This window comes from Rhinatrema bivittatum, chromosome 6, assembly GCF_901001135.1.
Source record: "Rhinatrema bivittatum chromosome 6, aRhiBiv1.1, whole genome shotgun sequence".
Taxonomy (NCBI): domain Eukaryota; kingdom Metazoa; phylum Chordata; class Amphibia; order Gymnophiona; family Rhinatrematidae; genus Rhinatrema; species Rhinatrema bivittatum.
In genome coordinates, this window is record NC_042620.1 from 221,320,420 (window position 1) to 221,338,516 (window position 18,097).

Consider the following 18,097-nt stretch of genomic DNA (forward strand, 5'->3'; position numbering starts at 1 on the left):
CATTTTTTAGGTGCTCTTCGACATCTCCTCTAGTGCCTTAGGCTTCTATACCAAACTCAGCCCCTGACCTGTGATGGATCTGGAAACCGGATCCACCAAGGAGGCAGCCTTCCTAACTGATTTGTAGGAAGAAGAGATGGCAGACTTTCCTCACAATCTCCAATGCTTCTTAGAGCACGGTGAGTCCAATGAGGCTTCACTCCAGGGAGGTGAAGGCTGTGCTGCCCTGACACTGCACTAAGGATTCAGGGCCTTTAATTTATGTTTTATTGGGAATGTATCTAGTGTTCTGCACTGGACAAATTCTGCATTTGGAAGTTGCAGAACGTAAGTATTTTAAATAAATAAATATAAAAACTTCATAGATCCTCCATGTACAAGTCTGAAGTTACCGCAGAGACATTCTATTGCAATTAGGGCAATTCAGGGCATCAAGATGGCAGTCCCAGACAGCATCAGCACACAATGTGGGTGTCTGATGGACAGCCGGTGCTCACATTTGCAGGCCTTAAACCTGCTAACCATGGGTTTCTTTGCTTTCTCCAGACTTTTCTTCGTTGTCGCTAACTTTTTTTTTTTTTTTTGCAGAAATTAATAGCTCTTTTTGAGAGGCTGTAGAGGCAGTGACGAAAAATGGAATTTGCAACTTGCTAAATTTGAGAAAGAAAAAAAAAGTTATTTAGAAAACAATTAAGAAAGAATGGGAAATCCATCTGTGTGGCAGCTCAAAGAAAGAAAGACTGAGGTGCTCACGAGGTAGTGACCACGCGCTCGAACTCCCGCACATGGTTAGAAAGATTTCAGGGCTGAGAAAGCTGGATCCGTGTCAGTGATTTCTGATAATCTCACCCACTGTTAACAGCTGATTTAACTCTGCTTGTTAATGGGGAAAAAAAAATGCAGCGACCACTTTAAACGAAACAAAAAAAAAAATACAAAACTAAAAATTAAACAAATTAAAAAAAAACATTAATTCGCTCAGCAGAGAAGTACCGGTAATTGGGCAGACAAACTACTACAAATAAATTAATTAATAAAAGCCTAGTCCTACTAGAAAGTTCTCAGAGCTCCCTCTTTTCTTTAACATAGTATTACACAAACTATGGATCACAACCCCAGCTCCCCCCCCCCCCCCTTTATAAAAGAGTTGTGAGAGGGTGGGGAAAAAAAAGATATTAGAAAAATCACCTGAAAGGGATTTATGGCCCTGCACTGATGCTCAGATACAAACTAGACAGCTTTGTCAGAAAGGATTTCCGTTCACTGCCAACCAGCTCTCTGCACAACCTAATTCTATTTTTCTCTTATCTGGTTTTGTGTCAGTTTATTACTTACTACTAGGAGTGAGAGTGGGGGAACTAGAGTATGATGAGGGGTCTTGCTGAGACAGACAGGATTATAGAGGGTCATGGTTTTAACAAGTTCTGGAATCATTTTAAATCAAATAATAAAGGATAACAAATAAAGGATATTTGAATAGGCAAAAAAGAAACATTCAGCATATCAGGTAGAGTAATATGCTGTAATATAGAGAAATTGTAGCTTTAATTACTTAGCATCTAACTCATAATATTGAATAAATCTTGATAAATGAGTACATATATAATAGCAAAACATGCTTTCCCTTAAGGATTGCAATAACATTAGATATATCCTAACAACTGTAGCCACAAAATAGAACTGCCTAGATATAGATACAAATAAATTATCTGAAATTCTATAGAGCAACTACTCTTAAGAAGGCATCCAATATGCTTTCCACCAAAATATTTTACGCTTATAAAAGAATCCTATGTTGCAACAGACTTCAGATCAGATCTGAAGCTTAAATAGAAAATTAATTTTGGCCTAAACAGCTCCCGTCCTTTCAATTAACATACTAAAAAATACCAACAGGGACATTAAAAAATGCAGTTTCTGCAGCGCGTGTAATCATATAGGGAAATATATTATTCATGACAGACTTTCTAACATTGTACCATACACTTAGTTTTGATAGGATGCAGCTTTCAAACACAAAGGTTATTTCCAAATTAAAAGCCTTTTCCTGTCAAAACTGTTGGAATAATGTAGGCAAGGACACAAAAGCATTCCATAGCTTTATTAACGATAATGCTCACTGATCTGTGAATAACCTGAAAAAAAAAAAAAAAAGATTATTGAGTTACTTTCCCAATCTATCCATCCATCACCAGAGAACAGGTTTCAAAATGATGGATTATCTCACCTTCCTGTTTATCCCAAGTAAGATTCTCTCCTCTGGGGAAACACAAACCAATGACAACACAAACAATCATGCATACTACACTTAACACTATTGTTAAAAATATCAAAACTATTTCCTTATTGTAACTATCTTATTCTTTTTGATACTGGGGTGAAGGACGGCTTGCCAATTTCAAACTCCACAAACAGTGAAATAAATACATGAAAGTAGTTATTCTTTAATTTAGAAAGAAACTGCCTTGCATTAAGAATCCATATAAGTCCTGCAATGTTGGTCACCTGAAGAATATAGAGTAACTGATGACTGCTTTACCAAGCTATAACAAAAGCAAAACTACTTTATGTTGGGTTTCTAGTTGTGCACTGATGAAATCCAAAATTACACTTTGGATCAACATAAGACCAATAAACCTGCCTGCACGACCACTTTCAGCTTTCCGCATTGCCAAGGAATAGTTTCTGCCAACATCGTATCAGACATGCCTGATCCACCAACATCTAAAGTGAAGGTCTGCTGCTGACCATAGGGCTACACTTAACCTAATCTCTTTTAAAAAGTGCAAGGACAGGAAAGCAAACTGCAAAGACAAAAATTATCAAATCTTGCCTCAAGAAGGTGGTTTTAGCTTAACCTGGCTTCCAATAAAAAAGAAAAACTGCAAGCCTGCCCCTTTTGTCTTTTGGTGCAGGCCACCATCGCCATTTTGGTTACCTTTCTCCGAACCACTTCCATCTTATCTCTATCCTTCTACAGATATGATCTCCAGAACTGAACACAGTACTTCAGGTGGTAAGGCCTCACCTGAAGCACTGCGTTCGGTTCTGAAGACTGTATCTCAAAAAACAAGAGACAGGATGAAGTGGTCCAGAGAAAGGAAACCAAGATGGTTGTTTCTGCCTTGGATTTGAGATTTCCCCTGTGCTCAGCCCTCTGATCGGACCCTCTCCTCCCCTCCACCTCGTGGTTGCTTGCCCCTCCCCCAGCTGGAACACGTCACAGAAGCTAAAAGATTCTGCTTTTACTTCTCTCCACTCACACAGGCGTCGCGCGCCTAAAGAGCGCGACCAAGGAGCTTGCCCCTTGGTGCGCCCCTTTGTGCAACCCTTGCAACAGAAGCCTCCAGACTTTCTTGCACCACCAACTATTGACTCCAGGACTTTGACTTTTCGCTGCGCACCTCCTGCAACAACGACTCATCGGAATCCTCTATCTGCCTCTGCCCACTACAGGAACTGTTTCTCTCTTCCAACAAGTAACATACAATTATCACCACTTTCTGAATGAACTCTCCACTGTACCCATTGCTGCATTAATCACTGGTATTTATTACTTTGCTGACATCTAGTCTGGTTATCCTTGTTATCTGAGTATTTTGTTGCAGTCCTTTCACTTATACTTAGCCTAATAATTAGCTCTGCCTTATGTATTTCAATAAGTTCTGTAATATGCTCATTTAGCCTCAGCCTCAATTAGTTGTAATCTCCTGCACTGCCTTTCCTGTAGTATTGCCAATTTCTGTTTCTCTCTCACTTAATTTGCCTCTCCGCATTCCCTGCAGATCTCTCGCACCCCACCCACCCTGTTAACCAAACTATACCTATCTGGCACCAGCATTGTAGTAACAATTGCTGTTAACCTCTATCTCTTCTCATCCCTCGCCAATTCCACTACACTACAATGTACCCTCTCTCTATCCCACGTATACATCACTCCCCCCACAAACTCTTACCTTCTCCATATCCCCGCTCCCCAATTCACAGCAAACACCTCATACCCATCATGGTATCTCCCTTTGCACAATTCTTAGGCCTCTTTACCATAGCAATACTTCTTTTTAATGCCCAATCGATTTCAAAAAAAGCTCCGATTCTATTTGACCTGCTTACCGACACTAACCCAGACATATGTGCCATCACTGAGTCCTGGCTCAAGGACACAGACCAAGTCTTCATCAATCAGCTACCTACCCAGTCCTACAATATTTTCTCAATCTCGAGACCCAAAAAAAGAGGTGGAGGCCTCATCCTCGCTGCAAAAAAACATCTCAATCTTAAACCTCAAAAAAATCACTGCCCCCCATAAACTCGAAATTGGCCTCTTCAAAGCCAAAGAGCTTCAGGTTTGCCTCATATACGCCCCCCCAGGGCAGCTTGATCAGGATCCGTCCCCCCTCATCGAATTTTTATCAGACAACATCACTATTGACACCCCTGCCATAATTCTAGGAGACTTCAACCTCCATGTAGATGCCCTCCCTCTCTCCCCATCCTGTGAACTCTTCCTAAACACCCTTCATGCTATAGGCTTCAGACAACTGATCACAACCCCCACTCACAAAGCAGGTCATACCCTTGATCTGATATTCATTAATGCTAACATTCAATCTCACCATACCCCCTCTACTATCCCGGTCCCATGGTCCGACCACTCCCTTATAATGCTCTCCTCACCATAAACACCCCCACCCCACCTACCCTCTCCTACAGCACTATCTCCTACCGTAAACCCTGCTCTACTGAAACTCTCATTACAACATTCGAAGAAAAATCACCGAGTATTGACATTACCAACCCTGATACTTCACTATCATCATGGAACAATCTCACCACCACCATAGCCGATGAAGTCTGCCCTATAGTAAAAAAGAAAATTTCCCACAACAAGTCAGTAAAAAAACCTTGGTACACTATTGAATTAAAAAAACTAAAAAATGAATTGAGAAATAAAGAAAGAGCCTGGCGAAAAACCCCATCCCCAGCTCACGCAGCTGCCTACAAATCTTCTCTTCACTCATACAGACAATCCACCCTAAAAGCAAAACGAGACTACCATTCCGCCAAAATACACAACTACCAATTCAACTCCAATGCTCTCTTCTCTTATGTCTCTGAACTTACCACCCCTCCCCCCCACCTCCACTGAAGAAAATGCCAGCACTAAATGCGAGGAACTTGCCATGTTTTTTAAGAAACAAAATCACTAATGTCCTTCAATGTTTCCCTGGTAAGCCCTCCCCAGTCAACCCCCTCCTCAAAAACTCAAGCACTAACCTTGAGTCCCTTGAACTCACCTCTCCTAAACAGATTGAACGAATCCTCCAAAAGGCTAAACCCGCCACACATTCATCCCCACTAAGACTCTTCTCTCCATCCGCACCATTTCAATACTACTAGCTGACATAATAAACTGTTCCCTCTCACATGGCAAAGTACCCGACCCCCTTAAACAAGCAGTTGTCAAACCCCCTCCTAAAAAAACCTAACCTCAACCCCAGTATCCCAGCCAACAATCGCCCTATTTCTAACTTGCCTTTCATAGCAAAAATAATGGAGAAAATAGTCAATACCCAGCTTACCGAATTCCTTGAAGAGCACAACACCCTTCACCCGGCTCAATTTGGCTTTCGTAAAGCCCGTAATACTGAAAGCCTCCTTCTTACCCTTTCTGACACTATACTCAAGGGATTGGACCATGCTCAATCATACATACTGGCCCTACTTGATGTATCTGCTGCCTTTGACACCGTCAGTCATACCATTCTCCTTACCCGCCTAGCAGAAATCGGTGTCACAGGTTCTGCGCTGCAATGGTTCTCTTCTTATCTCGACAACAGAAATTACACCATAAAAATAGCCAACTGCGAATCATCCCACATTCCCTTCTCTCAGGGCGTCCCCAGGGCTCCTCCCTTTCTTCCACGCTCTTCAATATCTATCTCCTCTCTGATCTTGGCCTAAAGTTCTTTATGTATGCTGACGACGTTCAAATCCTCATCCCGCTTCAAGAATCCCTCCCCAACACATTACAGTTTTGGGATTCCTGCCTTACTTCAATTAACACCCTCCTCTCAAACCTACATCTCGCTTTAAATGTAACAAAAACGGAGCTCCTCATAATCACCAATCCCCCAGCTCGCTCACTCCCTGCCTTAAGCAACACCAACCCTCCACCTGATACATTCACCTGCAATGTGAGAGATCTTGGCGTCTATCTTGACCAACATTTTTGTTTTAATTTCAAATCTCACATCCACAATACCATAAAAACAGGCTTCTTCAAATTGCACATCCTCACAAATCTGGAGGATAGCAAATGTAACCCCAATATTTAAAAAGGGCTCCAGGGGCGATCCGGGAAACTACAGACAGGTTAGCCTGACTTCAGTGCCAGGAAAAATAGTGGAAAATGTTCTAAACATCAAAATCACAGAACATATAGAAAGACATGGTGTAATGGGACAAAGTCAGCATGGCTTTACCCAGGGCAAGTCTTGCCTCACAAATCTGCTTCACTTTTTTGAAGGAGTTAATAAACATGTGGATAAAGGTGAACCGGTAGATATAGTATACTTGGATTTTCAGAAGGCGTTTGACAAAGTTCCTCATGAGAGGCTTCTAGGAAAAGTAAAAAGTCATGGGATAGGTGGCGATGTCCTTTCGTGGATTGCAAACTGGCTAAAAGACAGGAAACAGAGAGTAGGATTAAATGGACAATTTTCTCAGTGGAAGGGAGTGGACAGTGGAGTGCCTCAAGGATCTGTATTGAGACCCTTACTTTTCAATATATTTATAAATGATCTGGAAAGAAATACGACGAGTGAGATAATCAAATTTGCAGATGACACAAAATTGTTCAGAGTAGTTAAATCACAAGCAGATTGTGATAAATTGCAGGAAGACCTTGTAAGACTGGAAAATTGGGCATCCAAATGGCAGATGAAATTTAATGTGGATAAGTGCAAGGTGATGCATATAGGGAAAAATAACCCATGCTATAATTACACAATGTTGGGTTCCATATTAGGTGCTACAACCCAAGAAAGAGATCTAGGTGTCATAGTGGATAACACATTGAAATCGTCGGTTCAGTGTGCTGCGGCAGTCAAAAAGCGAACAGAATGTTGGGAATTATTAGAAAGGGAATGGTGAATAAAACGGAAAATGTCATAATGCCTCTATCGCTCCATGGTGAGACCGCACCTTGAATACTGTGTACAATTCTGGTCGCCGCATCTCAAAAAAGACATAATTGCGATGAATAAGGTACAGAGAAGGGCGACCAAAATGATAAGGGGAATGGAACAGCTCCCCTATGAAGAAAGACTAAAGAGGTTAGGACTTTTCAGCTTGGAGAAGAGACGACTGAGGGGGGATATGATAGAGATGTTTAAAATCATGAGAGGTCTAGAACGGGTAGATGTGAATCGGTTATTTACTCTTTCAGATGGTAGAAGGACTAGGGGGCACTCCATGAAGTTAGCATGGGGCACATTTAAAACTAATCGGAGAAAGTTCTTTTTTACTCAACGCACAATTAAACTCTGGAATTTGTTGCCAGAGGATGTGGTTAGTGCAGTTAGTATAGCAGTGTTTAAAAAAGGATTGGATAAATTCTTGGAGGAGAAGTCCATTACCTGCTATTAAGTTCACTTAGAAAATAGCCACTGCCATTAGCAATGGTAACATGGAATAGACTTAGTTTTTGGGTACTTGCCAGGTTCTTATGGCCTGGATTGGCCACTGTTGGAAACAGGATGCTGGGCTTGATGGACCCTTGGTCTGACCCAGTAGGCATTTTCTTATGTTCTTATAAACTTAAACCCCTGCTATATACCCAAGACCTCCGCACAGTCCTACAGGCAACTATTTTAACTAAACTGGACTATTGCAATTCTTTATTGCTGGGCCTCCCTCTCTCCACTATCAAACTCCTCCAACTTTTACAGAATGCCATGGCCAGAATCCTAACAAACGCACGTAAATCGGATCACATTACCCCTATCCTAAAAGACCTCTACTGGTTACCCATAACCTCACGCATAAAATACAAAACACTCACCATCCTCCACAATTTATTGTACAATCAAAATCACACTTGGCTCGAGAATGCACCTCTTTTCCGATCATCTACCCGCTCCTCCAGATCCAACCTTGCTGGTACCCTATACACCCCCTCCCTAAAAACTGCTCACCACACCTCAACCAGAGAAAGGACTTTCTCTATTGCCGGTCCTTCCCTATGGAAGGCCCTGCCCACGGCCCTCCGTCTAGAACCTAACCTGTCTAAATTTTAAAAAGGGCTCAAAACCTGGCTCTTTACATTAGCATACCCAGACGTTGACCGAACAGCTTGCACTCTAACCCCGCAGCCCACCCTTTCCCCTCTTCTCCTCTCTGCCTCTCCTTTTCTCCCCCTTTCTTCACCCCAAGCAAAGACTCCAAAATATAGTGTTTCTCCCCCCTAAGCAATGAGGCCTAAATTCTGTTATTAGTTTCCCCTCACCCTCCTTTAAACCTACCCTACCATCCCCCCCCGCCCCCCCACCTCTCCCTGTCACTGCCATCACTGGTCTGATACCTACCAGCCCACCTGTACATAGTGTCTATTGTTAATTTTATTTTCTTCAAATGTTCCTATCAAATTTCTCTTTCCCTATCCTTCCTACTGCTGTCCTCTCTCCTCTTTCATTACTGCTCCCCCCTTCCCTTCCCTGTTTATTATATTTATCTCTCTTGTTATTTTGTTACAATGTAAACCGGCATGATGTTCCAACGAATGTCTGTATATAAAATCAACAAATAAATAAATAAATCTGAACTAAAAGAATTATGATATGCGACTGAAGGGCTTAAATATGTATACAGTGGAGGAGAAGAAAGGTAAGGATGATATGATACAGGCTTTTTAATATCTGAAAGGTAGTAATAATGCAAAGGAATCAAATTATTTTGGATGGAAAGAACACTGTAGAACAAGGGGTCATAATATGAAGCTGCGAGGGGGTTGAGTCAGGACTAACATCAGGAAGTATTTCTTCATGGAAAAGGTGGAGGATGCATGGAAAGGCCTCCCCAGAAGAGGTAGTGAGGACAAGGACGGGAAAGGAATTCAAAAGGACGTGAGATAAACACAGAGGATTCCCTAGTGGCTGAATGATGGAGACTAAGAATAGGATAACCCGTGTTGACTGGGGTAACATGCACACAGCAAAAATATGAAAACAGAAAGAGCAGAGAGGCTTCCACAGATCACGATCTGCTGAATTGGACTGGTCAGGTAAGTAGAACAACATGCTCCCACATTGATGACGTACTCTACCCGTCATAAAAAAGTAGCAGGAAACTATGGACAGGTTCCAGAGAAACTAGACAGAACCTATTATTATTCTAATAATATCAGGACTAAGGGACGCTGTAAGAAATTAACCGTTAGCAAATTTAAAACAAAATGTAATATTTTTTTTAGTCAGTGTACAATTAAACTGTGAAATGTATTGCCAGAGACTACGATCAAAGCTAGCAGCATAGCTGGGTTTAAAAAAAAAAAAAAAAGTGTGTACAAGTATCTGGAGGCCAGGTCCATTAACAACTTAATAGATGGGCTTAGGGAATGTTACCTCTTACTGCCTGGTTCTGGGCATGAACAGTGAATGGATTTTTCCATTAGGATCTGTTGGTACTTCTTCCAGAATGGCTACTTTTAAAGACAAGATACTAGGCTCCATGGACCATTAGTCTGACCCAATATGGCATTTCTTGGGTTATATTATTTTTCACAGGACTGATGCTTGGCAATGTACCCAGGTAAAAAACAAAACAAAGCTTTCAATATGAGTAACAAAGAAAATATTACAAGGCAAATGACTAACAAGATAATCACGAGACAAATAACTGCAGAAAGAAAACCTTCCAGGTTTTTACAAATGCAAATACAATAGCTCAGTTTCTTGTATGATAATTATTAAACCTGAAAAACTAACCTATGCTCCCACAGGAACTGGGACCAGCAAGCCAGCTGAATAGGCTTGAAGAATATATATTAGGTGCTCAGTCCATACAAAACTTCCTGGCCCGTAAGATGCTACATACACAGTAAATTCTAACTAGTTTAACTGGACTGGATGGTCTAGAGTTGTGTACAGCATCCTGTAATATTGAAGGGATTATATCCTTAATGGCTTCACCTCGGAAAAACTTCAGATTCACAAAAATTGATAAGTAACTGGATTGTTTTTATGGCATTTTCCCCTCTTTATATTTATGAAATTTTAACAATTTTAAACAGGAAATTTTAAATATCCTGACAAAGATATTAATCTTCAGAGTTATACAAAAAGAAAGCTAACCACCAATCAAATTCACGTCCACAATAGAGAGGGAAAGAGTCTAACGAAATAAAGAAATGAAATGTACTCACATTCAGAAACAAAGCGGCAACTAACATAACTCAATCCTCTACCAGCGATACTTTAATCCCATGGAAGGAAGATATAAGTTGCGACGGGTCAAAGAAAATATAAATAACCCCTTCATACTTAAACAGTTAGCTGGAAAGTTCAAAAAGAAATATGGACCCATCTCGGTTAGGCATTATCTAAATCCAAGAAAAATGTTCCACTTGAGTCCATCTACTAATGTCTGGGTAAATCCTAACTTTAGCACTATAAAACATGACATCCTTGTTACGAATAAAGGACTTAAGGTCCAATCCCTAATAGATTTCAAAGCAAAATATCAAAAGTAGTTAACATTTTTTGTAAAGACTCCAGCATTGCAATAAGTCAAATTTATCCATAACCAAACTAGAAGTAATTCCATCTCCTTCTGCGGTCCTCATGGCTAAAGGGAGATGGAAAGCTTCCACAGGGTACTTCAAAACATCACAAGAAATAGTTTTTCTATATTTCAAGTAGAGAAATTACAAAATATATAGTGCAAGTTCTGTCTCAAAATATTATTCTCCAGCAATTTACTTTTGTTGTGCAAGGGCCTATTAGCCTCAGTATATGCAGAATTAATGGCCAAGACAGTAGAAATATCATTCTCACACTTCTAAAGGCCTTCACTATGTTTAGACATAAGTTTTTCTTGAAAGACAAATTTAGAAAAGGTTGTTTGTTTTTTTTAGTAAAATTGAAAAGGTATTGAGGGGTCTTTGGCAAAGGAGCAAGAATGAACATGATCGTTACAAGAAGTGGAGAAGACGATAAGGCAAAAATAAGAGCTCATCTCCTCTACTGGTAACTCTAATGTGTCCTAACAACCCCTCATTCGTACCAAATTCTGTCACAGACAAATTACGGATATCTATCATGGCATTTATTTCACAGGCTGCTCCCTTGTTGATATCTACCGAACCTCCACCAATGCCAACCATGTTAACGACCTACACCGAAGTTCCCAGAATATTATGACTGGCCTCAAACCTAAGTAGAGGAGGGGGAGATCTTCCATTGAAGCTAAGCGAGTCCTCAGGGTAAATCTTTTCCTCCTGCCTGTGTTCCACCTGGGGCTTCAAGCTGTAAACACTAGGTGATAACGAAATCAATAGGTATCTGGGTAAGATAGCTGGTTCCCCTTCCTCAAACATTTCTATGTGCCCTTGGTCTGCTCTGTTTCACCTGGAGCTTCAGAATACAGCAAGCTGCATGTCTGCCATCTTGACTCCTCTCTTTTTTTTTTTTGTCTCTTGCAATAGTCAGCGCTTTTCCACAAAGAACTACTCCAGTGCATTATTTTTTGTACAACTTCAAATTCTGCAGTGCAGATGACTGAATAACCAGCTGCAAAACCAACTAATTTCTTTTGCAAAACTATCCTGCATTACTAACGTTTGCTCTTTACAAGCCAGATTTTTCAGCATTGCAGCTACAAAAACAAAGTAAAAAAAATTAATTAATTAAAATTAAACAGGCACTTCCTCTCCTTTCTGTAGAACATTATTTCTTTCACACTGTTCAAATGTCTGCTTAAGCTGAAGATGTTGATACTGCAACTAAGCTATTTTTGTATCTAATGCTTTTGATTCTGTCTCAGTTCAGTGGCTATACTTTTAAGATAAAATAAAGAAAGTATAAAATTCATTATAAACGAGATGGCCCAAAGTAATCAATTCCATTTTTGTTTTCTGCAAAGCATCCTCCTAATATATATGGGCATCCCCCTGCCTTTAAAAGAGTGGAGGAATCAGTGTGGACTTGACATGCAATATATTTAAATTATTTTCTTTATTGTATTAGCAGATTGATTTATTTACATCTTGCATTTTTTTTTGCATTAATTCACTGTTAAAATTGTTTAAATGCTAATAAAAAGAGTGGGAGGAGTAGCCTATTGGTTAGAGCAGTGGACTGTGAACCAGGGAAGCCAGGTTTCAAGTCTTGCTGCCACTCCTTGTGATCTTCACCCTCCAAACTCAGAGTCATTCTTTATTGTGTGATGTGCCGGAATCGCGGCGGTATTATTGAAATTAGGGGAAGGGGAGGAGTGTGGATGGGGTTTGGGCGGAGTTATCTCCTGGCAGCGCTGCGGGTGATAATGTTTTTTCACTTTAATCGCTGGCAGCACCACAGGAAATAACTACACTTTTTTCCCACGGCGCTATGGGGGAGACAGTGCGTGAATCGACCGGCTGCCCACTATCGCCCCCGCCACCTTTTTTCCACAACACATCATTCTGCTATAAATATTCTTCATTCTGCTATAAATATAGCAGAATGAGGAATCTAGGGGTTAGACTATGAGTTCTCTGGGGATAGGGTAATACCTATAGTACCTAAATCTAATCTGCTTTGTTCAAAAGGTGGACTATAAATCAATCAAATAAACAGATATATGAGGCCCACGAAACTCAGAGTCAGAATTCCAATTACACATATTTACTTTAAAAGGCTGAGGAGTGTTCAGATCTGTGTTGTTGCCACCAATTGCTCCAATATGCAGAAAGGTTGACCCCATGGTATTATAAGGAAGCAAACCACAGCCCCAGGATTAAAATAAAATTAAAAGCAAAAATCTTAGTGCTCCCTTGGATCTCTTTTCTTATCCTTATAACAGTAACAAGGGCTCCACTGGCGGCAGATACACTTTATAAGCAAGATGTTAAATTGGTAATTACAATCAAATCCAATGATGGTAATTGTGTAATGGCGACACTTAATGGTCAGATTTAGGATCCATTCCAGAAGGAGTCCTGGTGCATGGCCCCTCAGAGAGAACTGTCACGGCAATGACCGAACTAAAAGTAAGTTTCGAGAAAATATGAAAATAGGGGGGAAAAAAATCCCTAAGTAGTTGCAAATGAAGCTCAAGGTGTCAGATCCCAGGCCTGGTTCCAACTCTGCTGGAAGTTCAAAGAAGAGAAAATTGCCAAGTCATTAAATTCTCAAATATATATATTGCGGCAGATACACTTTATAAGCAAGATATATATATAATGCTTTTGATTCTGTCTCAGTTCAGTGGCTATACTTTGAAGATAAAATAAAGAAAGTATAAAATTCATTAATTCATTTATATATATATATATATATATATATATATATATATATATATATATTTATTTTTTTTTAAATACCACTGTTACTGCTAAGAATTATGAAACATGTACTAAACAAATAATGTTCTGTTTATTAAGAGAGCCAAGAGTAACAATATTTGCCTGAATACACCATCTCATCTGATGGACTTCTATATCATCCACAAAATTCGACAAAGTAGTCTCACACAAGAACGAGACATCGTCTGGCAGTTTAGTGTTTGATTTTTAGGGGGTGACTGGATTCACTAAATATTGTATGTACTGTGATAGACAAAGTGCCTTTGGGATCAGTTAAAGCAAGGTGTCTAGTCGAAACTATTAAACATTGTCCCTTTTCTTATCTCCAGTCCCTTTGGTATTTCCATAGTCCTGTGTTTATGAGGAATTCATCTAGAATGCAAGGATGTGACTTACAAATGTCTTTGAATCAGTCACATAAATATGCATGCGTGCCATTTATAACAATAGCCTTGATGAGAACACATAGTGTAACTGACTGCTAGCGATGCCTAAGAGGTTTACATTAAAACAGAATGCAGAATGGTGGTGAGAAATCACAGGACAGGTGACACCTTATTCTGATAACCCGATGATAAAAGTTGTAGGGTATGATATATTGGCAGAACCATTACCACTTTAGTATACAGACTGAGCAATATTCTTGGGATAGTGTTCATTACCAGCAAGGCAATAAACTGCAAGCATGTCACATTTGTGACTTTACACATTATTTCAAGAAAATCATAAAATTATAACTCCAATGGTATACTAAAGAGAGCTTTAAAAGTTTAGTTTTATGGTTAAACATATTCCTCCTTCTCGAAGACCGCCGCTGCCAGGCCTCATACTGGAACTTTGAAGGAAAAGGATATTTAAAGCAGTGCTTCACAACCCGAGCCTTGGGAAACCACCAGGCCAGTTGTTTTCAGGATATCCACTGTTTTCAGTGGGGACATCCTGAAAACCTGACTGGCCTAGCAGGTCCTGAAGATTGAGCTGAAGCCTAAGGCAGGAGAGTCGAGCTCGCTTGCTCTGTCCTCCCTACCCAAAATCACCACCAAACCACCTTTAGATGTAAAACACTAGCACGCTGGGAAATAAAAAAAAGTTTGACATTCCAGTACTTTATCACCACAGAAGTCAATAGTTCACAGCATGACTGCTGTCATGGCAACCAGTCAGTTTCTGGACAACAGTTATTTACTAGGCCAAGTAACTTGATAACTTATTGTAAATCAAATAAAACCTTTAGAAAAACATTCATTTTTGTTCCTAATATGATACAATCTTCAAACCAGTAAGCCAACTGCTCTACAGTGCATTTGCAAAAATCACACTTAAGCAATTTTTATTTTTGCACACATTCATATATAAAAACTGATTTGATATAGGAAAACACACAAAACCATGCTTACCTACAGAAACACTGTGGGATTTCTCCGAGGCCATACAAAGGAAATAAAAATGGCGTGTTCCCATAACGACCAAGAGACTGAAGGAAATGCTGCGTGGCTTGGAGGCCATCTATGGTGCTTGCATTCTCTGAGACCATTGCAATCGCATGCAAAATAAAGTGCTGAAGACAGGAGGTTAACCTTTTGGTCTTTAAGTATTCTGAAAATGCACAGTCTCTGTAATCTGTAAATAAGAGATACAGGCTGCATCAATCAAACAGGCCTATAATAAGATAATTTCATTTGATGCAAAAGAATTGATTGGGATGGGGGTTGAATGAACTCCACCAGTACCACTATAAATGATGAAAAGTAAAAACAGATGCACCTTAATCATTCTAGCATCTGATCAAAGACAGGCAGTATGGGAAGGACCTGGAATAAGAAAGCTCTTGGTTTGAGTCTCCTATCTGCTCCCTCTTCCCACCCCTTGTGAATTTAGACCAGTGGTTCTCAACCGGTGTGTCGCCAAGCACCTACAGGTGTGTCACCACACTTTCCAGTCCCCCGCTGACCCAGCGAAATAGGAAGTCATCCTCAGCCCAGGCTTACAATGCTGATACCCGGGCGGAACGTGGCAGGAGAGCTGGAGTCAGCGGCACCAGCATGTTTTCTTCCCGCGCCTCCCCCCCCCCCCCCGCGGCCCGGAAGAGGAAGTAGTGTGCAGCGGCCATGCATGCGGGAAGAAGAGACCATGCTAGTGCGTGCATCATAGGCCCAAAGAAGAGAGGTGCTGCCTGAAGAGCAACGCCGCGCAAAGCAAAAGAGGAGCAACGTCAGCCCCCGCGATGGATCGGAGTCCTTTCGCGAGGCCTGGAAGTGGAGGAGGCTGCAGCTGCCGCTAGTTCGGTGGGGGGGGGGGGGGGGGGGGAGAGAGTGAGCAAGCAAGTATGTTTTTGAGATTGTGTGTGAGAGAGAGAGAAGAGAGACAGAGCATGTATGTGAGTGAGTGATTGAAAACCTGTTTGTGAGAAAGAATGTGTGTGTGGGTGATTGAGAGACTGTATGTGTAAGTGAGAGAAATCATGCGTATGTATGATTAACAGCCTGTGTGTATAAGTAAGAGAGAGAGCATGTATCTGTGTGTGATTGAGAGCTGGTGTAGGTGGCAGAAAGAGAGCATGTGTGTGCAAATATGTGAATGACAGTCTATGTGTGTGAGAGAAAGAGAAAGCATGTATGTAAGCTGTGTTTGAAAGCCTGTAAGTGTTAAAAGACGTGTGTAAATATGTGATTAAGAGCCTATATAAGTGAGAGAAAAAGCATGTGTATATGTCCATGATTGTGCGTATATGTGCGTGACTGAGAGCCAGTGTGAGAGAGAGAGAGAGAGGAGAAAGTTGCAAGCAAACCATCCCTCCCTCCTGCAAATTCAAAACAATCTCAGGGCACCTGGATATCAAATGCTCCCAGGTATGCAGAGAAAAGCATTTTTTTTACCCTTATTTTTCATTATTGGATCTGTCTACTATTTTGAAATATTTTATTGGTATCTAGACATTTTTGATATGTTTTTAATTAGTGGATATTCCATTCATCGGCTATTTTGAAATCTGTTCTTTTTGTTAGTATGGTTTTACTGCTATTGATTTTATATTTCTTGATTTGTTTTTCTCTTTTTTCCATTGTTACACTGCATAAGGTCTCTCTGGCTTGTTGTGGTTTCCAGTTCAGTTTTTGTCTGCATGCTTCTAGTTATGCATTTTGGTCTCCTTATTCTTTGTTAAGTGAGGGTCAGCACATGTGACTCAGGTGAGGTTTTCTGCTGGCGTGTAGTTTCTGTGTAGGGCTCTATAGCAGCCTGGCTTAGTCCGATTTCCTAATAGGAGTAGTATTGGTGTCTTAAGGCCTGGTGTAATATTTTCAGTGTTGCCTTTTCTTAGGTAAGGTGGTTACTGTTTGAGTGCTGGAAATTGGTGTTTTGGTATGGGATGTTTACTATTTATGCAATTTCTGTCTTAACAAAAATAATACTGGACCTTTATTTATTTATTTTTTATGCCGTGAATTGTAATGAGCAGCGTGTCACACACATGAGCGTGATCTGTCATGTGTGTCATGATGGGTAAAAGGTTGAGAAGCACTGTTTTAGACAAGCGGCTCTCTCTCTGTGTTTTTCAGAAACCCCTAATACATGGCACAGAAAGGAAGACTTGGATTTGATTACTTGCCTTTACAATTGGAGCTCAAGGTAAGATACAAATCAGGTAGGTTGGCTCCTATATAAGAGAGCTTGCAATCTAAGTTGGTACCTGAGGAAATGGAAGGTGAAGTGACTTTGCCAAGGTCATAAGAAGCGGGATTCGGACCCCAACTTTCACTGCTCTCATTACTAGGCTACTCTAATTGGACACCCTGCAATTTCTCAGAGCCCAGTTACACTTTCCTCAACAGTTTGGAAAAAAAAAATCTAAGTGAATATTTCCATTTTCTCTCCTCATTGCAGCTGCCTAGGTGCTGCTAACAAACTATTGGAATGCATAAGAAACACTACTGCTTTTACTGGTAATACACACAAGTTCAAGAAAAAATTCAGACCATGCAGGAAGTCCAACTGAATCTGCCAAGTGAACTATTGTAACATTATGTTTCTATCATCAACTTCTATGTTCAGGAAGGTGAATTTCACATAAGAAGCCAGAATGATCATTTTCAGAAAAAGTGCAAAAATCATGGAGAAAAGAAAATGCTGAACTACAAGCTTATTTACTGGAAAAATGTGTTATTTGCTATTTATTTATTTTAAATTTAGCTCAGGCCTTTCATTGGCAGCTCAAAATAAGTTATGTTCAGGTACTCTGTCCACAGAGAGCTTACAATCTAAGTCTGTACCTGAGACAATGGAAAGTGAAGTGATAATGTCAGTGGGATTTGAACCCTGGCTTCCATGATTCTCAGACTGTGGCTCTAACCACTAGACCAGTGGTCCCCAACCCTGTCCTGGGGGCCCACCTGCCAGTCGGGGTTTCAGGATATCCACAATGAATATGCATGAGAGACAATTTGCATGCACTGCCTCCATAACATGCACATTTTCTCTCATGCATATTCATTGTGGATATCCTGAAAACCAGACTGGCTGGTGAGCCCCCAGGAC

At 40.5% G+C, this 18,097-nt stretch overlaps 1 protein-coding gene across 1 annotated transcript in view; it reads right to left on the reverse strand.

The window, feature by feature from the left end:
- Nucleotides 1-18,097, reverse strand: part of CHM (CHM Rab escort protein) — a 343,986-nt gene that overhangs the window by 238,105 nt on the left and 87,784 nt on the right. The window contains exon 8 of the mRNA XM_029606587.1: nt 14,962-15,184. Within this exon, the coding sequence (XP_029462447.1) occupies nt 14,962-15,184 (223 nt within the window). The remainder of the gene's footprint in view (nt 1-14,961; nt 15,185-18,097) is intronic.